The 26487-nt window shown below is 37.4% G+C and overlaps 1 protein-coding gene across 6 annotated transcripts in view; it reads left to right on the top strand.

The window, feature by feature from the left end:
* The first annotated feature begins 8070 nt into the window (after window positions 1–8070).
* TAX1BP1 (Tax1 binding protein 1) overlaps window positions 8071–26487 on the top strand; it is a 66133-nt gene continuing 47716 nt past the window's right edge. For 4 of the 6 annotated variants that reach the window (XM_072854073.1, XM_072854071.1, XM_072854072.1 and 1 more), the window contains exons 1-2: window positions 8389–8501; window positions 11293–11476. In XM_072854073.1, coding sequence (XP_072710174.1) covers window positions 11300–11476 — 177 coding nt within the window. In that variant the 5' untranslated portion in view covers window positions 8389–8501; window positions 11293–11299. Of the gene's footprint in view, window positions 8093–8388; window positions 8502–8697; window positions 8846–11292; window positions 11477–26487 lie in introns of those variants that run through there. The other 2 variants (XM_072854070.1, XM_072854069.1) reach the window with 2 other exon arrangements.

Below are 26487 nucleotides of genomic sequence, written 5' to 3'. Positions count from 1 at the left end.
TCAATGCATTTTCCTAATGCAGACTATTTTTATAGGTTACTTTTAAGTAACAGCACTTAAGAAAAGTAATAGTCAGCTGCACTGAAAAATTGCAGAAGAAACTATCAGATAACAATACTTTTTAGAAGGAATATGCTGCTTGTTCATAAAAAATGCTCCATGCTTCATCTGTGCTGTGATATGAATTCCAGTAGAGCAGAGTCACTAGGGTGTTGGTCACCAAAACAATAGGATCATTTGGTAAAGGTCAGCATTATAGTGTCAAAAAAAAAAAAAAGGAAAAAAAAAAGGGAAAGATGCAGTAATTTGCTTTCCTAAAATAAGAAAAGGCAAACCTTTCGTTAATGTACAACTTACTGAAGTTAAAAAGCAGTTTGATTGTTGTTGTCTCAGCTGGGAGATAAATTAAGAGCAAACATTACACAGAGAGATGTTGATTACACTAAAAGTAACCAGTTAAATCTAGTTGAGAAATACATTTAAGAGTCTCCCCTTAAAAGACACAGTACTAAACTAAAACTTGGCTATGAGTTAAAACCTACTACTATTACTACTACTACTACAACTACTACTAAAATAATAATAATATCCATATCAATATCAATATCAATATCAATAACAATAATACCACCACTAATAACAGATTAATTTACTGTGGACACCTTGAATATAATTAAATATAATTGAAATGCAAATCTGGTCTGTCATGCCTGCCTTTTGATGTCTGACAACTTCTAGGAAAAGATACACAAGAAAAACCATGACAAGCTTCCAAAATCCAGAGTTATTGATTTAGGAAAACCAGAGTTTTCTGAGTCAGACTTCCTCATTATTATTATTTCTGTAAACCCCACATAGTATGCCTGCTCATGTACACAAACTGAAGCTTTGATTTACAAATAAGATGGAAGAAAAAATATTTTCCATGACTGATTTGTTTGCAAGAAAAATACTTTTTGACTGGTTTATTTTTTTCCCCCAATAACACATTATCTTCACTGAACATGAAATCAAACTTTGGTTTGTTACTATTAAAAATGAACATAAATGTATCGTTATCACTAGAGTAATATAATCCTATTATCATTTTATTAGATAAGCAGTGACAATGTTGTGTTTGTAATAGCTTCTAGAGATACAATAAATCTAGCACGGGAATGTCATCCTGGTCCAAGACAGATTAAATGTAGAGAACTGGAATATAGTTCCCAGTAAACAAACACTTTGAGGTCAGGAGGTCGTACTTGCTCAGCTGTTCTTCATAAGCCCTATTGGAAATAACTTTCATACCATCACTGAGTATATTTCATGCTACCTAATAATACCGAGAGCCAAATACAGTTGTGATATAAATGATTTCTAAGTGAAATATTGAGTGTAAAATGATCAAAAAGCAATATGTAAACGGCAAATCAGGATGATGTTAGACATCTCATGGGTGCAATTCGTAAGATCTGCTCTTCTGTGGGGAAAAAATTCATCCCACTTGGAAGCTTGTGCAAATTCCCATTGACAAATGAGCTGATTTGGCCCTTGCAACCCTGTGATTAATACAACAAAAACTAAGGTTAACTATATTTGAATTTAGAAGAGGACTAGGAAGGATATTCAGCCAATGAACTCTCCCTTGGTGGTTGACTAATTGCAGCAGAATGGGGACTGCAAGTCAACAAAGGTCTGGGAAGGAGAGAGAGAACTACAGATTGAATTTTCTTTTGGCATCTCTTCTAACAGGGAAAAAAATGCCTGGATTCTGGGAACGCTAAAATAAATATATATATCAATGTGCGGTTTATTATGGGTAAAGTTCTCAAAAACTGTTAAGATAACTTGGTGTTTCTCAGACTCATACACCTCTATCAATCAATTTTAAGGAAAAGCTGCACTACTAACAGGCAGTATTAGTCACAGATACTGTTGACAAGCAGTCAGGTCTCAGTGGTAGCATTTAAGCAGGCAGTTTCATAAAGCCTTAAAAAGTCTCCTTCAGCACAAACATGGTATATTCAAAATATGCAGATATACAAACCAAATGCTGCCCACTGACATATCCCAGTAAAGATAACTGAAATACACACTGTAAAAACAGATTCTAACCATGGTGTTTGTGTACAAACACCTTATTACAGGCCCAACAGATTCTTTGTCATGTAGTGAACTAAGGCCATATGTCATGGCTGTGACATTACTTTGTTTTTAAAAGAGTAAGAGTTGTTACCCATATTAATAATGTAAATTATATTTTGATTGAAAGATTCCAGTTCTGAAACATAACAACATGCAACCACACTTTGGACAATATTGCTAACTTTGCTACAGTACAATGTAAAATATTTATTAGCAAAAGGGAGAGCCATTTATTAAATATGGGGCTTTTTTGTAGGAAGTTGTCGAAATGTAAGCACTGCAGTATCCTGCCTTTTTAAAATATTCCTTATACAAGGAAATGAATTTGTGAAATAAGAAAAGGTATGAAAGTTTAAAAAAATGATAGGATATGTGTGGTAAAAATAGAGTTTGCATTTCTAAGTGGTGCTGATCAAATAAAATCAGAAAGGCTGCATTACTTTCTGTATGTAAATTTCACAGCAAATCCAACACTACGCTGTACAATGTTAATAGACACAATAGAATAAAAAATAATCAGGCGGATGCATTAAAGACAAATTTTAATTTTAGCACTGCGCTTCCTAGTAATTGATTTGTATGTAATATATGTAACCACATGGTTATTTTTTTTGCATAGCATTTAAAAACTCATAATGTAGGAATTTCAGAACTCCAGCAGTAGAAGGTGAGAACCTCGACTCAGGATCTGTTGACTGACAAATAGCAACACAAGAGGTTTAGACCCCTCTCCAAGCTGAATGTGGGGCTATGGGGAAAAGCAGCTTGAGACAGAGAGTGACAACCTCTCGCAAGTGCACTGGATGACCCGACAGCCCTTGTCCTCGGTGCCGAGTCAAGTGTGAGCACGAACTCCTGCATCAGTCGGGTGGTACCGGCCTGGGCAGGGAGTTGTGGAGCAGCACCAAGCTCCCCAGTTCGAGCACATGATGAGACAGATGCAGCTGCTCAGGGAGCCAAGCAGTGAGAAAAACTAGTAAAGCGGTGGAGAGACAACAACTGCTAGAGCCAGGTTAGGGGAGCAGGAGACAGCATTAGCATGAGGACTCAGCCATCTTTAGATCCTTTGAGAAAAATATATACCATTATGAGAAAATAGGAAAGCTGCCAAGGTTCTTGCAGATACAGTATACAGACACTTCTGTGCTCTGTCAGCGGTGGCAGCCAGTGCTGGAGGGGGACCCAGAACGGGATACAAGAAGCATGCTGTAGGTAGCTGTGGAAAGTGTCTTTCTACCTTCAGTCCCTCAGGGTTAAGCGCTGTGCCCTGAGGTACAAGAACTTTGAAATCTCATTGCTTGTTTGTTTCCTGCCACATGCCGTTTTCCTGCCTCTGAAAACAAAATGTTGGTCATTTGGGAGCTTCCTATTACTTTCAGATAGCAAAGATAAAAGGCTGGCAGAAACAGTAAATCTACCAAAGCATACAAAGCAAAGGTATTTACCTGTTCTATATCTGCTAAGATTTAAGTGACACCTACTCAGTGGTCATTTACATGCAGTTCTGTGCATGCCAGTAAGAGGTATGCTAGAAGAAAAAAAAACCCTTGCAAACATCATAAATAAGAAATGAAACACTCCCCCAGACCTGGGTCTCCAGTGCACATATATTAATTACACACCAGAGAGTAAAGCCTCAGTACGTGCAAGCATTTAATTCATTATTTGCATTTATTAAAAACATTCCTTTTCACTTTAACAATACAGTAACCCAACAGTGAAATAACAGCAATTCAAATGCGGTCATTTACAGACATGCGGTTTCTTGTGCCCATTGTACAGTGCAGCGCTGCCAAGTCTCACACCTTAGGAGTAAGCTCTTGCTCTCTCCTCTCTCTGTCACACACATACATGCACACACATACAAAATTTACATGTCTGCTCTCACCTATACTCTTTTGGGAAAACCCACAAATTTCATCAATCTCACTCATACAGATTTAAAAATCCTGGCAGCTTTTGAATAGCTTTTCTTCATCAGCTGCAATTAAGTGTTGGAAAAGAAATCCAAAATGTACAGAGAGACTCTTTCTCCTTAATAGGAAATGTTAGCAATACTATGTAATTTCTAATATGTTCCAAAGTTTTGCCACGCCATCTTACTGGAAGGCAAAGTCTGCATGCCCTGTGATTAGATTTCCTTAAACGCTGGGCAATTCAGTGTTGTCAGCCATAATATAAAACATTATTTATAACTATTTAACTGTTTTAAGAGTATAGTTAATAGCTTTCTGTAACATGATCTTAAAGAAGTTGATTAAGTGTGCTTTACAACGTGACCAGAAAGAGCTTCCGATTAGTGACATCGATATATATATTTTATATCTCACATGGCCCATACTTTTAAAAGTCGGGAGTGTTGAAATAGGAGTCAAACCAAAACGAAATCAAATCATTAGAACCGAAGCGTTTCCTTACCACACTTCATCAATATCATCATGTCACGCCAATAGATTGAATATCCACAACATAAAGCACCTTTCTCTGGTAATAAAAACTAGAAATATATAATGTTTCTGTCACTCATACAAAGCAAAGATGGGCCTCAGGGGAAGAATTCAGGGCTGGATCCAGGGCTGGATCCAAAACTCATCATGGCTTTGATTCAGGCTGTAACACAGAAAGTAAACAGAAAAAATGTTAGGCTCTGGATCTGAATAAAAGTTCAAATATACCCAAGGTTAAACAGATGTGATGGGGACCCATTTCTAATTTCAAGGCTATAAATTGCTAAAGGAGCTCAGAGGTTTAAAAAGATAGTGTAGTCATGAAAATAGTAAATGTTTTCCAAATATGCTCGACTCTGTTCCCCAAGAGTCTGTAATTGCTCCACATGTCCTTTGGCAATTCCGGTTAGCTGCTTACAGTTTTTATTCCTTGTTCATCTTGTGCCTGAAGAGGGACTAGTCTCATCCTGGCAAAGAAAGTCTCAGTATAATTACAAAGCAGAGGGATTTTTATGTCCCAGACTGATTCTTTTGAATCCAGTACTGTTCAAATCCAGTTACTGCATTCATATACATTTTTACCTTATTTAATATTTCTATCAAAACCACAAGCTTAATTTGCCATTTGTCCTCATATTTATGCACTTAAGAAATTGAGACACTAAGAAAAGGGTTCTTCCAGCTTTTTATTTCTAAATAAATACCCCAGCAAAATGCTTTTCGACAATAAAATGAGATGTATATTATTTGGGAATTGTATATATAGACACAAAAAGAGAGAGAACTGATTCTGTTCAGTCTTAAGAAGAGAAGGTCACAGGGAGACCCTATTGCTATCTACAACCAACTAAGCAGAGGGTGCAGAAAACATGGAACCGAACTCTTTTCAGAAGTGCACAGTGAAAGGACAAGAGGCAAGAGACAAAATTGGAACATGTGAAATTCCAATTTGATATAAAGAAACTTTTTTACAATGAGTGTTTTCAACCACTGGAAGAGGTCCTCTAAGTGATGGTGGAATCTCCATCCTTGGAAACATTCAAAACATGGCCAGACAAGGCCCTGAGCAACATGTTCTCCTTCAACCTGCTCTGGAGGTCCCTTCCAACCTCCATGGTTCTGATTCTATGACATATATAGGGGGAATTGCATCAAAAAGATACTTGACATTCACCATTTTTTCCTTAAAAAAACACCAAAATAGTGGCTAAACACTGATTCTACGTGCTTAGAGTACAATTCTGGTACACCTGAAAAGTATACCATTTGTTGTAAAATACTGGCTTGAATGAAAACAATTTCCTGTTACTGAAATCAGTGGGGTTGGAAAGGTGAAAAACAAATCAGAAGGAGATAGGATTATTGCCATCATACCTGTAATAAGTTTTTCTAATTGAATTAGCGTATTAGTGTTAGTCTCACAAGACTAGGGATTCACGAGAAGTGCTGATCAAACTTATTTTTTATTTTACAATTTTAAATGTTTTGCGGAGAATGTAGGCAAAGATAGAAAAAACAGTCTTTTTTTTTCCTACTCAAGAGCAAGTTTTCCAGAAGATTTATATCACATGGATGAATTTCAGGAGATAGTATCTCATGATCCCTGCCTAGGAAATTCAGACTGATTAAGGCACTCAAGCATTAATTCTCAGAGAAAGTGCCAGTTTCACCAGTTCCAATCACATTTTGCTTGATCCAAATGTTTGTTTGTATCAGTACAAGCACATTGATTGTTGATCCTCGGATCACAGTGCACAACTTGTCCATTTGGGTAAAGTCCTTCATTTCTCAAAGGGGCAATAACAAAATGAGAAAAGGCTCTGCACCGTCTTTCTGTAGAATAAATATAAATTCCAGAGGGGTAAGATTGGCATCTAAATGTAGGCTACAAATACATACATAAGAACATTTATTAAATCATACATTTATTTCAGTAAGAAATGTTCTTAATTTGAATAATTAAAGAAATATTTTTATATTATATATAACAACTATATATATGTGATTAAGATATAGAGTTTAAAAATAAATTTTTTCCTGAAAGTTGTGGATGTAAGTACAAGAAAAGAGTATTCTTGATTTATTTGTCCTAATATTTACACTGTACGTGTGACAACTGGCATATGTAGTTTGTTTTACCTCTTACAGATGCATTTAGCAATAGAAATAATAACTTAATACTGAATTATGACTAAACCATAACTATTTTGACTGAATGAACAGTTATGAACTGAGCATGGAAATACCTCAAGTTTCTTAAAAAACTCTGAATTGGGGATAATTATTTTTTTTAATTAGGAAAGAGAGTTTTTTCCAAGCATTCACTGTAAAAACTATGTTAGCTGCCAAAGAACACCCTTATTTCAAACTTCCCATTATATTCCCATAAACCAGCATTATAATGGTGTTAAATGGAAGCAAAACTACTTGTTAGTCTCACCAACATGGATACTCCCCAGCTAGTGATTGTAAACCCCAAGTTCTTCCCAAGTCCCAGCCCACATGAGAACAGCGTCTTGTGACTCTTAGACAGCCCGTTATCAGGTCATACAGAGCAAAGAGCAGTGAGGAGGAGAAATGGAGGATAGAGATAAGAAGAAATAGCTCTCCCCACGTGCTTAGAAATACTTATTGCTTTCCTGATTAACGTACCAGTTTCATTTTCTGCTACAAAAATTGATCTGGTCTTAACGGAGAGAGTGCTGCACGTACACTTCTTCTGTCTTCTAAAATGATCTGTTAGTACAATGCAGGGAATTTATTGCTTTCCAGGGAAAATGAAATATATGGATGATATGAGAGATTATTAATTGTGTATACAAATCAAAGGATTATGTAGTAACCTGTGATACACCTGAAGACATAAGATTGTTTTCAGAAACAAGAAGCGTGAAACAGAAGCAAGTACAATGAATAACCTTAATTACTTAAAAGGACAGTTTCTATGCCCCAGCTTAGTTTCATTTCTGTTAGGACTGACCATGAAAAAGCTGGTGAACTTGCCAAAAACCTAAGTCAATAATTCTAATGATTAATTCTGTAATATTCTATAATATAATATTAATTCTAATAATAATGTCTCTCCACATAACCTGTTTGTTGAGAATACACATGAAAATATATAAGAAACAGTAGCAGCAAAGAGGTAAAGGTGATCTTGAAGACAATTTGTGGTAGCAACCAATGGGGGGGTCCTGGGAGAAGTCCCACATGCCAATGACGGGTACTCGTCACTGTTCATTGTTACTCAGCCCTGTTGCTCTGTAAGTGATTATGACTCGACTTTGGATGGAAATCTAGTAGAGTCAGCGTATTTACAAGTTAAGGTACTTTCATGGAGATCTGCCAATGTACGCAAGCAGAACTGTGCGTAAGCGTTTACGGTCACTCTTCTCTCACCTCTCCATCGGCTTGGGAAGACCTGCAAAGGCTGGGAGATTAATGGTGGCGACTTACAAGGTGCAAGTACGCCTGTGTTTTTGAAGTGGTACGGGCAGGAGATTATTAAATTAGGGCATGTGAGTATTATAGAGGTAATGTTGTAATGACAAATATGAAGGGAGGGAACTGTGGTGGGGGGCAGGTGCACTTTATGGAGGTGACAGCTGCAGAGCTCTACACACGCTGGGAACGCAGCCCTGCTCAGGCCCTCTCGCCCCCGCTGAAGGTGTGTGCTTGTCGCCGGGCGCGAAGACCTGAGGGGCCTCATACGGGGCGCGGCAGGCCGGGCCGTACCCCCTGGCCAGCGCCGACTCTGGCGCCGACTCCGGCTCCGGCTCCGGCTCCGGCTCCAGCCACTTCCCCGCCGGCGGCCCGCCCCCGCGCGGGCAGGGCCGGGGCTGGAAGTGACGCGGGCGGGCGGGGCTGTGAGGCGCTGATGGTGGAGGCCCCATGTTGATGTCCGCGGCGTCCTCCGTGCCTGTCTAGGTAAGGGGCCCTCCCGGGCCTGGCTCGGGGGGACGGGCAGGTCTGGCACCTTCTTTGCTGGCGGCCTCCGGCAGCCGCTGGGGCGGGCGGGGCCGGTAGGCCGCGGGCCTCGGTTCTGCGCCACTGGGAAGCCGTCCTCCCCCGTCCCGTCCCCCCCCCCCCCCCATCCCCCAGCTGTCTTGGGCCGGTCGTAGTCGGGAGGGGAGAAAGAGGGGAGCGGCGGCCCTTACGGGGAGCGCGGAGCCCGGGCAGCCGTGCTGTGGGAGGCGGCGGGGCTGCCCTCCGCCGCCGCGGCGGCGAGCGCGTTGCGAAGGCCCGAAGCAAAGGTGATCCGCGGCGGGCAGGTGAGGCCGCGCCGGCCGCTGACGGAGTAGGGCGGGTAGGGAAGGGATGGGAGGCGGCAGGGCGCAGGCCGGCCCCGAGGAGCGGGGAAAGGAAGGCCAGGTAGGGGCTGGGGGTGTCAGGTGCCCCCCCGTCCCGCCGGGACCGCAGGTGGAGGACTCCGGGAGGAGCTGGCTGGGGCGGTGCGGCTCGTCCTGCTTTTGTTTTTCCTGCCTGACGAGCTTTTCTTCCTTCCGTCCTTTTTGGTGCGTAAAACCAAACGCATCGTTCAGCCTCCCCGAGGGAGTCGCTCGTCATGTCAGTAATGGAAGCCTAAGCATAGCTCTTCTTCCTTCTCCTCCTCCACCTCCCCTCTTTCCCAGCCGGTAGCTGTGAGCTATGTAAGCAGGCACCCAGCATCCCCTAAACTATCCTTGAACTGTAAGTAGATCTCGGCTTCGCCTAAGCTCCGGGGATTTTCCTGCTGGGGAGCAGTAATCCCAGATGATTCTGCTGGTCTGCACAAGTTCAGATTTGTGAATAGTTTTGCTTTGGGCTTGGAAACCAGCCTCCCTTTACTGGTTTCGCTAAGGCTCGTACTCAGCTGTGGTAGCTGGCAACTTGTGTGCAGAAATTAATGTTTGGGTTGTTTTTTTTTTGGTGGGGTTTTTTGTGGGTTCTTTTTGTAATGTGTGTTTAGAATAAACTATCCAATTTTTAAAATAGACCTATTTAAAAAAAAGTTAAATTAAATTGTTTTTGTTATTAATGCTTTGTTTACTCTTTTTGTACTTATCATGAGTAATGAAACCTGAAACAGTCTGTTTCATGTCAATATTATTTGGCTTCATTTACTACTGAATTACTAAAAATGAATCAATTTGTTGCAGTTCTTTTTTTGTATTTGAATTTGTTGTAATCCTCTGTTTTGAGAGGTGTGGGAGTTTTCAGGGTTTTACTATGCTGTAAAATTTCCTACGCTCTTCTGGACTCTGAACCTAGATAATAGATAGGATTTATATGTACCCTATTGTCTCTCAAAAGCTGTCTTTTGATCTTTACTCAATTTCTTGCTTGTGTAAGTTCTTGTTTTTGTCCCTTATATCTATTAGTCTTCACAAGCTTGGCATTTTATCTCATTACTTGTGTTGTTCACACTTGTGAACACACTTGTGTTTTATTTCAGAAAGTATGAACTCTTTGCTACTTATTTTTTAACAGGTGAAAATAAATTTTAAAAGGCTACAGGAAATACACAGGCAGCCTTTGATCTGTGAATTTCTTGAGACTTGCAGTGGCCCATACCTTTTTGGGCTTGGTTTCCACATGTATCTTCAATGAAAGTAATATATTATGTCATGTGCTTGGCAGTTACCTCATTCAAGGTGTGAATTTGCTTGGTCAGGATAAAATTACATTTAATAGCAATTGCAAGAGTAGTATGCCTCATCTTTCTAGAAATGTGTTAGTTATGTAAGGCCACAGTCCTCCTAATATCAAATGTTTTGTCAAACTTGTGATTGTACGTTGAAATGAAACACTTGAAACTGCTCAGTTGCCCACTTATATTTTTGGCAGATATTGCCGAATCTGAGGAAAGGACATTCTTGTTCTGCTCGTGAAGCATCTTGCATTGCTGTAATTTTTAGCACTATGTATCCTGAATGAGGTGGTGAATGGAAAACGTGATTAAAAGCTTTTGCAGTCCAACTGATTAGTGTTAATCTGTCAAACTGCATGCATACCTGAATGTTCCTGCTATCAAAGAAGTCCACTGTTTATGGTAATGAAGCTAAACATGCAGGGCTGGGAGCATATGTGTTACAGTAAGAACAGTAAAAGATGCCCACAGACTGCTAAACAGAGGAAGAGAACTCTTTTGAAGAAGAAGGGTGAAAAAACCCAAAACCCAAACAAACCCCTCCTGTTTAGATAAACTTTCTTGTTTTTTTAAAATGTCTTAAAATAAACTTTGTTACTTTTAAGGAGAGGGGAAGAAAAACTTCATATATAAAAATGCTGTGAAAAGCGCTGAGCAGTACAGATTCTGAGAAAAGTTTGAAGTAGGGAAACTATGGAGCTTTGTTTCTCCTTCCCTGCCACATCCAGAACCATTAAGAATGTTTCATTAAGTTAGAACCCTGCTTTGTTTTCACACCACCGCTTTTATTTCCCACTTTCTGCCACTGTATCTGAGATATAATACTGGGGGCATTCAGCTAAGCAATGCTTTCGCCTCATCTTGATGTCATCGCTGAAATGACTGCCCTTTTATTCTGAGAGGTGATTGTTTTGGAGTGATGCTGAGGCAGTGTGCTTTGGTGGACTTGGTCTATAGCTATCTGTTTTTGGAACAGAGGAACTAATTGTTAGGTTTCTCTGTCTTGTATATTTCAAATAGATTAATTTTTTTAAACTTAACTCATTTTTCCACTGTATTGAAGTAGCAACTTCTACAATTTTGTTACAGATCAATCATGTCATCCTTTCAAGAAGTTCCGTCTTCAGCTAACACTTTGCAGACTTCCAATTTTGCACATGTGATTTTTCAAAATGTGGCAAAAAGTTATCTTCCAAACACACACCTCGAATGTCACTACACTCTGACCCAGTTTATCCATCCTCATCAGAAAGACTGGGTTGGTATTTTCAAGGTAAGCAAAGCTTGTTCTATTGCTGTTTCTCAAATGTTTACCGTCTTCTCTCTTACCAGTTAAAAAAAAATGTAAAAAAATTCCAAAAAACAGTAGAAGCTCTCTCATAAACTTAAGTGGAACATCACTTAAGTGATGTATTGGTTCCTGCTATTAGAGTGTGAGTTTTGTAAGAAAGATCAACTGGAGATCAAAACTAGAGGAATGAGTACACTAAGCCTGCTGGAGTAAAGGGAAGATGTGATGTGGTGGTATCGTGCAGAATTAAACGGAGATGATTTGAGAAGAGATGTGTGGGCACAGAGTGACGTTGTGAACAGGACTATGTGAAGAGTGTGAGCCAGAGTAAGTGTGAAATGTGTGTGTGGAAAGAACAGGAACGAAGCTGGAGATATCCTGACCCACATCCCTGACTCATTTTTGTTGTTAGAACAGGCTGAACAGCATAGATCACTAAAATTATTCAAAACTGAGCCTTGAAAAAAGGAGAAGGTGAGGCCACATCTAAATTGCCTCACGTTAGTGGTTTGATTTATTTGGGGTTATTTTTAAAAGTTAATAAAATTTCATTTATGGGATTAGAAATTGATTAGTTCTTACATCTGCTTCTATTTAAGACCTTCATCTATGTTTCTTTGTCGGTATAGCTCCTAGTAGATGATGCTTAACTTCCTTACTTGAATGGTTAATAGAAGTTTTAATTCAGGCTTTAAAGAAGTGATGCTTTGGCAGTGGGGAAGGGAGAAAGGTAACAGACTATCTTGGTACTGGAGGACCTTTCCCTTAGAACTGTGTACTGTTAAAGAATGTAAATGCGTGACTGCCCTGTAATCTGCACGTCACCAATGGATTGTTCATCATTATTCAAGATAAATTACTCTTCTGCAAAATAGAAGTGCTGTGCTCTATAACAAAGCAGAAGCATTTTTAATGCTATATGCAATGACTATACAGTCATTAAATTGTGCGAGAGAGGCATTAACTTACAAACAGGCACATTTCTCTAGTGGGAAGTTTTTAAAAATATGTGTATATATATCTTGATTATCTGTAAAGTTCTGACAAATAGTGTAACTGAGCACACTTGTATGTTTAGTTAACGGCATTAATGAAACTTTAAAAAAATCTTTATCAAAACTTTAAAGAGGGTGCTGTTCATATTACACATAAGCATTTTGAAATTATTTAAATGTAACTTGAGAAGTGAATGTTGTGGCTTTGTCTGTTGATCTAAGAGAGAGGCAGTCAGACAGGACCCTGAAAATACTAATTAGAAAAATAAAAAAAAAAACCAAACATGAAACAGTTTTTGGTAACTACACGAAATGCTGTGTACAATGCACAGGTATCTTTGATTTCATCTTGACTGTGGTGATAGATTTCGTAAACTATTGAGGTATGAGTTTTTATTCTACTTTAGCAGTGGCAGGTAATACAGCTTTGGCAGTCGTTTGAGGAACGTGTTGAGCTGGCATAAGGTAGTACTACTGCTGAAAGAAACATCTTCTTTTACGCAGGGTGGCTTATTTGTTGTGCTTCCTCTCCTTCATGTGAAACAAGCTCTTGTGTGATGAATCAGATCAGGGAATTGATTGAAGTTAAGACCAACATTTTGGGACTGGATTTTTTTAATGGAATTCCCCAGCTGAATTTCCAGTTCACCTAATTCTCATCAGCACAAGGGAAGGAAGCATTGCGAGACGGGGAAAAGGATGAAAATTGTTTTCTTTTTGTGACTATGTCAGCTTACACTGAGTCAGTGTTATGAATATACTGCCTTAGTATAGTACAGTGAGTTAAATGGAGCCAGCTGTCCAACTGTATCTGTGTCTACAAATATGTATGTGTATGAGTGATGTTTACAGTAAAATAAATTGTGAAAATGTAGTCGTCTTGGGATAGATAATAGACAAAAGTTATACTATACTGTGATCTGAGTCTAAAAATGAGTGACTTCTAGAGAACTGATTGTTCCTGGACAACCAGCAAACCACCTGGAGGTGGTTTGAAAACTGATGAAACAGGCAGGGGTTTTATAATTTACCTTTCTAAAACACACAAGAAGAATGTGAAGGACGTGATGCATGTTTAGTAAAGTGATTTTCAGCATTAAAAAAAAAAGGCAAATCTTGACTAATTACGAGAACAATAATTAATGGCCTTCTGTATTGGTCTAGTATGCAAGGGAAGCGAGGCTTCTGTGAGAGAACCCAAAGCGTGTCTTCACTGACTGTTCACGTAGAGGGAATAGAAGTCCACTTTGTCCTTCTGATGTGAATAAACTGTTTAGAAAACAAACCTATTTAAGCTGGTGTCATTTAACCTTTGCCTGGAATTGCACAGAAAGTTAATAGTGAATACTGCACAGAGGGAAAAGGCACCTCATTTAAAAGCAAACAAAAAAACCCCAGCAAAAAAAACCCTGGTGGTGATTTCAGGTTAATATAGAAAATAAATATGGAATAAGATTCCTCCCCTGTGTTGGTTTTGGTTCTAATGTTGACTTTTGTTCCATCTTAGGGGGCAGTGGCTTCAACTGTATTCTGTCCTGTGTTTGCTCAACTGGTTAGCTAAGAATTTTTTTAAGTGAATGGTTTTCATTTAGTTTGCGAGTCCAAGTAGATTTCTTCAGCAGCGATGATGTTTTGAGTAGATATTAGTTATTTGTATCCTTATATTATCCTGTTTGTTTTGCTAGCCCAGCTGTTTGTGCAGCTGCACAGTGAAATGGATCAGGGAAGTGATCTGCCAGAAAAATACAGCCCCTCTTCCCCCACCTTTTACCACCTTGTTTCACAACTGGTTGGTTCTTCAGCTTGATCACTGTGTGATGCAATGGGCAGCCGTACTGGCATCACTGTGATGCAAGCAAGTGGACTAAGAAGGTGTGTGGGAGAAGGGCTACGCCTACTTTATTGGCGTGGCTGCTTAATGTGGAATGACAATTGAAGCTTCTTTTTCAAATCTTTTGAGAGTTCTGTTCTGAAGAACAGCTTTTATGGGTTTGGTTTGTCAGTTTGTTTCCTTTTTAAATGGAAATGGAGCTAATAGTTCCAGAAGCAAAACCTGATTTCATATACTGAGTCTTAATTTCTAGCTTGTGAGTTTTTAAATGTTTCCATAGTATATGCTATGTGTCTAATAGACTCTTTTCATTCCATGTACATTTGCATTTGTGATTTTTGGAGTTGCCATTAGTGTTGTGCAGCTTATGTGAAAAAGTGATGTTAGAAATGGAATCCTTGGTAGGAGCCGTAAATTGCTTACAAGAGTTTCTTTCTGTGTGTCTTATTGTGGTTATTTATTCATTTATGTATTTATTACATAACTTCATTTTGCTCTTCATTATGTCAGTCTTTTCCACCTGGTATACATTCTTTTTCACTTGCTAGACTTAATGCTTGTGAGTGTCCCCCCCGTCCCCCCCCCCCCCCCAGCAATGTTTCCTGTTTTCTGTGTCTACTGAGTATTCCACTTCCATCACTGGGTATTGGCTTCTATTTTGTACTATGGAAAGGTAATGGCTTCAATGAAAGGTACCACAACAGGTTCCTTCATGTTTGCAGTTGTTTATTTACAGATATCTTCTTCTCAAGGATATTTTACAAAGCAACTTAAAATAAGAAGCCAAGGCAAGATAAAGTACTGCCTGTCTGTTGTCTTTCAGAGGCATCAAAAAGGTCTTGTTGGGAGGTAGAGTAGGTCTAGAACTTCAGACCTGAGCTAGGGATTTGTCGCATGCAGGATTATGACAAAGAACTAAAACTGGCAAACAAATAACAGTTCTTCTAAAACTTAACAGATTCTACCAGCTTCTCTGCATATGCTATAGATGAAAGGTGTTTTTTGTTGTTCCCAGTGTGATTTAAGTTGCTAAATGTTCAACTTTTGTAAGGTTGAGTGTAAGGCACTTCGTGGTGGTAGTAGATTTAAAACTGTTCCCAAGAAAGTAATTTTCTATTGTTTAGAAAAATGCAAACCCAGTGTTCATAAACTGAAAGGGTAATGTTGCATATAGGAGAATTATTTCAAATATACCAATTTTCTTACAAACTAAGTGTGTCTAAAGGCATACACTACTTTTGGGATTGGACCTTTGGCAAAAACTTGGAGGGGGTTGAAGGTACGTTAATGAAGATGATGTTACCCTTCGGAGCAGAAGTTCTGAATATGCAGCATTTTTATTCTTTTTGTATATATTCATCTTTCTTCCTTGTCCCCTACATGAGGCTTAAAAACAGGTTTTGACTCAAGTTTATTGTCTTTCATTACTGCTATTTCTTTTTGCATTTGTGACATCCTGCAGGGTCATCTGTAATCAAGTGCCAAAAGATCTTGGTCAGTTATGTCCTTGCTTGTTACCAAGGAAAAAAAAGTCAGTTTTACAGATAAGTACTGGTCTGGTACTTGGCACGGACATCCTGAGCCTGAGTCCTTCATGCAGTTTTTTCTGTGCAGAACCACCTGATGGTTCCTAGTGTGGAGTCAAAGGGGAGAAGGCTTATCATTCTTGATAGATTTCATACGGGATCTATACTCCCAGAATGATCCAAGCTTCTCTCTGATTAATTGAAATCTGGAGAGGCCCTTAGGGTAGTCCAACTCTAAACCTTTGAAATGAGGAAAAATAATTAATATGTGCACTACATCTGGTTGCAAAAATGGTCTGTCTGGTAGGTGGTCCTAAACTCCAGATGGGGAAGTCTACATCTTGTGACTTTATTTCACAATAAAGTGAAGTAGTCATATGGCCACGTGATATTTTTTGCACTTGCAGAAGTGTTTGAAAAACCTGCTTGGCTTTTAGGAAGAAGTGCTTACTCCTCCGTCTAGGGCATATGTGTGCAAGTAGGACTGACAGATGTTCAGTATACAAGGGAGACAGGTTTAATATACATCTCAAGGGCACAAGGAAAGAATATTATGAGCATAATAAAGATATTGCTTCAAGAGTGTAGCGTTAAAGGTGTGGGTGTTTGTGGGGTATATCATAATACTTTCCCGGTTTCTGAAGATTTAATTTTGCTGAGGCCAGTGTGCTGGAAAGACCTGTGATATCAGCAGGTAATCTTACATATGTTAAGGTAATGGCTTTGGTCTTGCTGTGTCATTAATTAACTATTCCATCAAAACTTTTCCATTTCTCAGTTCTAGTAGATTACTTCAAAAAAATATACCCACATTACTGTTTTTCTAGGATGTTGACTTAAGTTATAGACATGCTTTGGTATTGACTGCCTCAATGTACCCCTAGAGAAGAAAAGGAAATTTTTTCTTTCTTAATGTCCACATTGTTAATATCCAAAACTTAAAAATGGTGATCTGATGTTCTGGTAACTTAACGTCTGGGAAGAGCTGCATAACTAGCATTGGGAAGATCTTAGTAACTTATTTGAACACAAGAAATGCCTGCTTGCTCTGAAAGGGTACTCAGTATTTAGGAGATCACACCTGAGCTACTGTTTGTGCATCAGTGCAGCACCTGTATTTACATGCAACTTAATTTCTGTCTTTTCAATGTACTGATTTATAGCAAACCTCAGAATTAACTTGTCTGTGATCAAAAACCTCTGCAACAGAATTTAACAGTGGATTTATGGACACCTAAGAAATAGCTTGGTGGTTGTGTGGTATCAAGACAATATAGATATGTTTTTGTTTAGTACTCTGGCTTATTTAGTCTCCTTTGAACTGCACATAACAGTACAACTTGTGTGAGGCATTTCAATATTCTGATTTTGTTGTAGATTTTTTTTTAAGATACCAATTACTTCCATATATGCAGATCATGTTATGAAGTATAGCGCAACAGCTGGATGTATTACGGACCACATGCATAATGAAATACAGTTTTTCTGGCATGGAATTGTCACTGCACAGCAAGGCATGATAGATACAGGAATGTGTAGTGGAAGTATGACCTGTTGTTAAAATAGTTGGGAATAGAATTATTGGACTTCAGAATGTTTTGAGAATTGCTGCATCCACAAATTACAAATTAGAGTGATTCTGTTGGTTTCTGATTTACCTTCTTTGGAAAGACATGTCTTAAATAACTTGAGTTGGTTGTTTTTGTGTGTCTGTGGTGTGGGGTTTTTTTGTGTGTTTGTTTGTGTGTGGTGGTTGTGGTGTGTGTGTTTGTGGGTTTTTTTGTGGTTTTTTTGTGGTTTGTTTTCTTTTTTTAGGAAAAGAAGTCCATGGCAATGTTGTTCACTGTTTCTATACTAGATGAAGAGAATGATAATCTGGGTTTACCTGATGTTACCTTTGACAAGAAATTTTGACGTTTAATTCCAAGTGTCATTAATTTTCTAAAAATATTTGCTATGGTAGGTTTGTGTGGTCAGAGACAGAATTGGCATAACAAAGTGGTCAGTAGCTGGTAACAATTTTGAAGTAAAAGATTTGTGCTAATTTATAGTTTTCATTAAATGTAACAGTAAATTACTATTTCACTTAAACCCCACCCACCCTTTTTTTAAATACATTTTTATGCTTATCTCTTAAAGTAAACAGTAACTTTGTTACTCTTTGATCTGTCATAACATTTCCTTGGACAGTCATTTACATATGTACCAGGTTTTCTTTTAGAGAGTTCATATTGTTTCTGTATTTATTTTGATTTATACCTAATAAGAGAGAAAGTTGATCCTATGGTCTAGGCATTCTGTCAATGTCATTTTGACATATTCCTCTGAACTAAGAGGTAGAAATACAACCAACGAGAGATGATAATAGATTAGGATCCTGATAGTACCTTGATACTGCAACAAATACCATATGTTCTCAATAGTCCAAGTTAAAAGATTGCCTGTACGTGTTCGTAACATTCAGCAGAGATGGACTTCTCCAGGTCTGGGCATGAGAGAACATATTAAGATTACAGCCTTTCATAAAGAGTCTAGAGTACCTTTGCAGCCATCTTCTATCCCCAAATGTTTCAGCTTTAGGGCTCCTGCTGTATAACAAGTTTTTATCTCTGTGTGAGCAGCGAGGTCATGTCTGGAGTGAAGTCTTAAATGACTTGGACTGAGGTAAGTAAAGTTGCATGTGGTGTAAGTTGATCAAGACACAGTAAAAAAACCAGGGTTGTAGCTTTGACTTAATTCTTTACTTACTTTGAAATGTCTATGCCTTAATGTTACTAAAGTGGACTTAATACTTTAATGAGTATTTCTCCTTATGTCCATGTTCCGAAGTGTTTTGTACAGTTTGATTCTTTCGGAATTGGCATCTACATATCATTATTTGATGATGCATGCGTTCAAAAGTATATCATGTCAGCGGCATGTCAGTGTTAACAATAAACTATCAGTAATTTTGCCTGGTATGAGTGTCACTGCCCCCAGATGTTTTAATTTTTCCATCTGTTAATTGGCTTAGAAGAACTTGTTACCTGTAGCTGCCTTTTGTAGACTGTTACAGGCTACAGTAGCACTAGCACTACTGTGACTTTCAAGTAATGTTACTTGAACTCAGGGTTATGGCACAAACCAAGCCTGCTGTGGAGAAATCACTTCTAGGATACTGGGCCCAGTTGCATTTTGCTTAGACACTTGTGTTTTCTGTGGTTTGGGTCAAAATAACTGTTTCTTTCCATGTGAAATATGTAAAGGCTGCTGACTTACTGTTGTCAGTAATAATTATACTGTGTAATGTATGTCCAAAACCTTATCTGCTGTCTGTAATTTTGCTTCTTTCAGAGCTAGTTTATTGTTGTCTTGCAGTACTTAGTAATTTGGCAAAGTACCCCTTCTAAACTGTGTAATTTACCTTCTGAATTACAAAAAGGGCATCATTTTTACTCTGAAGAGTTTTGTGCGTATGTGTTGTTGATGTTGTGTGTGTGGTTGTTTGTTTTTTTGTTGGTTTTTTTTTTTTTAAAATTGGGTCATATTGGGTATTTACAATAAAGGCTCACTGGTTATGCCGAAGTTGGTGCAGCTGAACAAGTGTTTCCTGGGTTTGCTTCTTTGGTCTGCTGATGTTAGTACATGTGTGGTATAGGTAGGTAAGACACTCTTAATGCAGCAGAAAGAATGTTGCTGTTCTTCTAGTTGCATAACAGCTTTCTGAGGCCAGGGAAGAAAATGCCAAGTGAGCTTCTCTTACAGTGGTGTTTCTTTAAAGCACTCTCTCTCAAGATTGAGTTGACTGACTTTACCAAGGCATTATAAAAGGAAAGAAATTGAACAAAATAGAAAAATAGAAAAGGGTTTCTTTTCCATGTTCATCTGAAACTCAAGAAGTTACAAATGAAGTTTGAAATAATTTTTACACTGCAAACACTGTGCAGTTGTAAGGCAGAGCTTTCTTCTTAGAAAAGCCTACATTCCTTATAAGATGAATCAAATGAAAGTTGAAGGAGGTACAGTGAAATAAAATGGTTATTATTTTTCCTCAGTAATATATTTGATAACTCATTATTGGCACACAGACAGGCACACAAATTGTGCTCCCCTCTATCCCCCCATTAATTTGTTTAGTCAGCTAATTTTCTTCTAGCAATTTTGTGGAAATGTACTGTGGGTAAAATGTAAATATGGGAAAGCTAATTGCACTGTGTGGCATTTCAGTAAGAAAGCAGCTTGTATATGTGGGGCAGCATAGAAGAATAAATAACTTCCATGATGACTACATACGTATTTATTAGTAGAAGGAAAACCTGTCTGGTATGAGTATTGCGGACAGTTGACTTGCCCCTACTTGCCCAGCCGAATTGCAGAGTACTTGGTGTTAGACATCTTCGCCTTTACCAGACTTCAGCATTTCCACTGTAACTACAGAGTTGGTTTATATAACTGAAAAGTAGTTTATGATGTCCTAAATAGAAATAAGCCTTTTTGCTCAAAAGTAGGAGGTAGGAATATAGTGAATGGATTACTCTGTAAAGGCCTATTAAAGCTTTACATTTTACGGAGAGTGAATTAAATAGTGAGGATTGTTTGAGTAACACATTATTTGTACATAATAATCTGGATATGACATATTTGTAGGAGACGTGATATTTAATCATGTGTTTTTGGTTTAAAAATCTGTTGAGAAGGTAAAAGTAGGATTTGGTTTCTGAGTTATTAATGTGTTGGTTAACCTCTGGAAAGCAAGAGTGTTGGAATTTATGCACAGCTTTCTAATTTCAAAATGGATTTCTGAGTGGAGTTTGTGAGAATTAAATGTAGAGAAATGGAGAAGATAGAAGAATGTGTTAAAAACCAGGTTAGTAGCAGAGACATTATTTCTAATTCTGGTTATAATGTGGATTTTTTTCTTGTTGGTTTAGGAAAGTTGCATCATCTAAGTCTGATTTGGTCTTTTGTCTAAGAAATAAGGACATTAATATTTTTTGAGATTTTAACTCTAAGCAAAATGTTTTTAGAGTTTTCAGTGAATTCCTTAAAAAGTATTGGTATCAGCACAACCAGTCAATGCATCTGATGATGAACTTGAGTTCAGAGTTCACAAAAATCTTTTGTGTAGTTTGACAGGTCATTCTCCTTTTTCCTCCTCTGAACTTCAGAAGGTTTTGTGCTGGAGTTCTTGTGTAATTTGTAATGTTTGTCTGTCATTACCCATGCCAAGTTTTTAAATTAGACCAGTAAACTGTGCCTCTTGTACTCCTCGTGGCTCACAAGGTTTCACAGTGTGTCCCATTGAAATTTCTCATTTATTTAAGATTTCTGATGGTAAGAAGGTATTAGTGTGCATTTGTCTCAGCTTTAGCACTTTGATTGGAACTTGGTTTTATGTTAGTAGTTGACAATACTTTTTATTTGGTGTGTTTTCTTTTTTTAAATTGGTATGTGAAGTTATTTTCATTAAAGGAACTCCAACTGAGTTTTTGTACAGCAACAAAGTCTGTAGCTGTTTTGATCCAGATACTGTTTCACTTGTTGCTTTCATTTTGAAAGTCTTATTGTAATTTTTTTAGTACTTTTTTTTTCTGAGTCAAATGCTCTTCCAGTTAACAGTATCAATTAAAAAGGAGAAAGCATATTATAAAAGTATTTGTATCTGGATTCTTTGTATGCCATTTTAGTTAGCATTCCAATGAAAGTGTGGTGTGTTTTTTTTTTTTTAAACTTTGGTTTCACATTTTAGTACATCAGAATATATTTTTCATTGCAAAATAGGACTGTAACTTCACGTGAGGCCTAAACAGGAATTAAGTGTGGATTTCCACATCTTTCCCCTCATTTCCAGTTTTGTAACAGCTTTTAAGTTCTATTTATTAATGTAAATAAATATGCTTGCAGCTTGAGTAGTTAGATCATAAATTTTTAGAACTTGGTCAATAAATGAAGGGAACAAAAAAATGAAACAATGTAATTGGAGACTTGATTTTAAATATACTTTTATAATGGATATAATTTCAGTGACTATTCTTTTTCATTGTTACTGAAGTACAAATACAGAAATGAAATTTGCAAATCTTTCTTACAAACATTTGTGTGTTTTCTGTAATGTTTTAATGAATACAGGTGCTCGCTGTTAGTCATATCAGCTGTTTTGGCAGTTGAAATGGTCAAACTCTTGTTCTTACAGGCCTGAAGATTTTTCTCTGATAACAGTAAAAGACTTTGCAATTTATCTGTCCTTGTTTTTTAATGCATTGTACCAGTGCTGTTGTTCCTCCATTTTCTTATTTTTTTTTAATAGAAATAGTATTGCAAGATGCTAGAAAATTAAATACTTAACCACTTATTTCGATTTTCTACTTTGCTGTAAAATTGTTAGGGGTTTGTTTGTTTTAAACTTTGAGGCAACTAGAATTTGAATGATGTGAAAAAGGAAAAACTAACAGACACAAATTTGTGATAAAAGTTCTATGGAGCATTCAAATAGTATTTAAATAGTGGCATCTGCATTTATTTTTAACATGAATTCATTTTCCAGTAGACTACTAGAGATAGTCTGGATTCAAACTAAAGCAGCAGCCCTGCTTCTTTCTATTTTCATGCTGAGGGCTTCTCAAATATTGGAGAATGTCTCTGCTTCTACTTGTTGGAGTGATTTCCATTTCTAACATAAAGTCTGCATTTGAAATTTTTCTTCTACTCTGTTACTGTTCAGGGATTTTCCTGGAGACTCCTGCATAGATAAGCTTGCAGATATGAATAATCAAAATAGATTTAGGATTGGATTTTTTTTCACAGAGCAGATTCTATGTTCCTGTTGTTTAAGTGCAAGTACAGTGGGGTCAAAGAAGCCCCATCACCCCAAGAACTGGAGCATCAGCTACAAAAGGTTTTGCGAGGTGGCAGGATAACCTTTATCTGCTACTTGAACGTTGTTCTATGGAGAAAATATTTCTGAAAATGAAAGACCAGGATTAATTTATCTGCTTTTAACTTAACAAAGCTTACCTTTGAGTTTTCAAAGTATGAAATTAAGGAATATGCTGGCCAGGGAACTCTCTGTGCTCAGGTATCGCTACCTCTAAATGCTATAGCTTTCACAGAAAGTGGCATTTAAGTAACCGCAATATGCAGTTTCTTAAAACTGCGTATGCAAAAAGTAAATACCTTTATTGTTTTAAAATGTTCTCTCGGTTTTTCTCCAGAGTACACTACTGATTGATACTATTTACCCCGTGCTAACTGTATTTAACAACACCTACCTGTTGAACCACCTGATTTCTTGAGTCCTGCACTATTACCAGGAAGATGCACAAAGCACAAATTCTTATGTTTGAGAGAAGCTTCAACTTGCCCTTTTTCAGTATGTCCCAAGCAGAATTGTATGGGCCAGTTGCTGAAATGGTCTTTTCAATTAAAAAAAAAAAAAAACAACCAAAAAAACCCCCCCCAAACAACAAAGAAACAACAAAAAAGACAACAAAACCACCTTACATGGACATTTGCCTTAAATAGCAATTTTTCTCCTGTCAGTGTAGTTCAGGTAAAGTCTTCACAACAAATGGATTCTTGTGGGGGATCTGGACTCTTCTCCCCCTCTGGAGATTAACCGGGAAGATAGTCTATATTAATTGTTATAACTTTTGTTGCTTTGATGAGCAGTCAGAGAAACAGTCTAGCTTTTCTGATTCCTTTCATTTAAAATTAAAATATTTTTTCCAAGCTCATATGCCTGATGATAACAATGCTGTTCATTTTGTTTCCAGAGCTACAGTGCTTTGTTTTGTTTTTCATATAAAATCACTGTGGGGCTATTGACAAATATTCCCATCTTCCTTGTCATCATTTTCACTTTTTATTGATTTCCTCTGTAGCTTTTGCCACTAGTTTTCATTTATCTCAATTTTTATTTCCTTTCCCTTAAGCAGTCTTAAAATTTCTTTTTATAGTTTTAACCCTATTTTTAGGCAACTGTTGGTTTTCCTTCTGAGCTGAAAGAAATATCTTTGTCAAAGGTCACATTTAATATCTGTGATATTATAATCTGTTGCCATAGAGAAGGTTATGACCGTGTAGGAGTATTTTTGTATTTCTGAACCACTGTGTGCTTCATACTGGGCTTATTAAAGAGAATATTGTCAAAAGATATAAAGTACTAAAATAAAGGTTTCATTAAAACCTGTTGATAGATGATTTTTTTTTTTGGTGGTGGTGTTTAAAGATCTAGATCCTAGACGTAAAACATCCATTACGTAATTTTGTTTTTATTTCTTTTCAGCATATCATTACTTTGGTTTTGCTCCTTGTTTCTGTCATCTAAGAAATAATTCTATGGAAGTTAGTGATAATTTTGTAAAGTAGAAAAGACATTGAATAGTGTTACTAAGTTAACTTGCTTTGCTGCAGAATACACAAACTTCCCCTTTTCAAATGTATGCAACTGCAAGGAAGATGAGATTTGTCCATATCTCCTTCTCTGCATTGTCATGTTTTGACGTGTGCAACCTGTAGCAGGGAAGACCCTTATCTTCTGAAATCCTGTGCAGTGAAAAGAGTCATTGGGTAGTCCACACCTACTGATAACTTGCATGTGCCCCATTAAGAAATCAATGGATTCTCAGGATCATAAGAGTGTAAGACGGGGAGCTTTGACAGGGGAAGCAGATAATGGGTGACAGGAAATAGAGGGAATTGCTGGAGAAAATATGTGCAGGTTAGACTTCCTCGGGTATTGCCCACTAGCTCTTGATGTGTCACAGTTCTTTCTTTACCAGTAACCAACAGATCAGAGTCACACTTGAAAATATGGTACCTGCTGAGAAACAGGCCAGGAGAGTTATTTGTTCTCTACATAATTACTCTTTTTGTTTGTATCAGTATGACTAAAGTTTTACATGACCTTAAAAAAATCCTTATGTGGATTACTGTTACAGATAAAGTATTCACAAAAATAACTTTTGGTTTCAGAATAGATTATTAAATTTACAGAGCAACATGTGATATCTAAAAAAAATAAAAAATGCTACAATCCCAGAGAAAAATTGAATCAGAAGTTGAGTTGATCTCAGAGAGGGACCGTTTTTGTTTTTATATTCATGGGGGTTTGCTCCCTCTCTCATCTCCCTCAAAGTGTTAATTATCAAAAGGAAGGATGTTGTTTTACTCAGGGAAAATAGCATCAGAATCAGAGTGTGTGTGTGTTGTGGTGTGTCTGTTGGTGGTTTGTTTGTTTTTTTTTTAAAAACCAGAAATGAGTAGGATGAAAAGATTACTTCAGTTCTGTACAGTATTTGTTCTGGACATAATTCAGTTTCCCTTCTCAAATGAAAAAGAACAAGATGCGGACTTTTCACTCATTGAGAACTACATTTAAAAAGCTATCTCCTTGCTTTATTTTAAGGCAGCAAGTAATGGTATATGCTTCCCTTTTCTGAGGTAAAAGCAGGTTGAGCAAAAAAGGGGTATTAACATCTGAGTTGGATTTGAAGACATGGCTAATGTGAAAATTTGAAAAATATTTTTCCTGTGAACTTTTATTGAGGAAAAATTGCTTTCACCCCCCCTTCAAGTTAACTGGAGGAGCTTTCCTTGTTATTTCTGAGATATTTAACAGTGTGGGAATAAAACACCAGGAAATCTCATTTCATTCATATATTTAAAAGCTCCTTGATAGGAGATATCACATAAATCTTCAAAATTTTGGCTAAGAATAAGCTTAAGATGTAGTAGGTGATTCCATTCTGGTGGATATGTCAAGAGTCTGCACTGCTGCTCTCTAATGAATGTTGCCTTGAAGTGACTGTAGTTAGCAAAATGAAAATTTCATCTGGTTTGCTGTCATTCATCCTTGTTTTTTAATAATATGAAAAAGGCCTGGTCATCTCAGACCAGTTCCTTTTTTCCCAACATTAGCTTTTCCCACACTTTTTAATACCAAGTGAAGAAGTATAACAGGCAGCTATGGAATAATATATTCAGAATTTTTTTTTACTAATGCTAAGTATTAATTTTCATATGTGAAATGTATACCTGTATACATATATCATTGCTATTGAATTACTTTCAGTTCTGCTTTCTCATTGCCTGTCTAAACATCTGGTTTCTTTTTTTTTTTTAAAGCTCACAACTCCTTAAAAAACCCAGTTCTTAATGCTTTTAAAATACTGTTGCAATGTATCCTTTATAAAGGAGGATTTGGTATGAACTTAAAGTTTAGAAGTCTTGTTTATTGAAGTAATAGAAATCATGACTGGTAACTTCATCTTTTTTTGGTTGTTGGGGTTTTTTGTGGTGTGTTTGTTTTTGTTTTTTTTTTCCCTTCTCCCTCTTGAAATGCTGTCTTACCTGATAGAAATTGGTAGACAATTTGTCCCCTTTCCTCTTCTTAACTCTTCCAAGACAGTATATGCAGTTACTGATAAACCATACTACACCTAGCGTTTGACAAGGTTTTTGGGGTTTTTTTGAAGTCAGTGGAATAAGACAGATATATTTGTTCATTTCCTTTACTGTTACATTATTATTAATATCCATTGCTTTACAGTAGTTGCTTTGGGTTTCAGGTTTAGATGCATGTATTTCAAGCTTGTGGGAATATGTTTCTTCAGAGGACAGCTTTTATTACTGTACAGAACTGCACTCTTATGAAAAGTCTGA

This window comes from Ciconia boyciana, chromosome 2 (assembly GCF_034638445.1).
Source record: "Ciconia boyciana chromosome 2, ASM3463844v1, whole genome shotgun sequence".
Lineage (NCBI taxonomy): Eukaryota > Metazoa > Chordata > Aves > Ciconiiformes > Ciconiidae > Ciconia > Ciconia boyciana.
The sequence above is the reverse complement of the archived record's forward strand: the minus strand, read 5'-3'. Positions and strand labels throughout refer to the sequence as shown.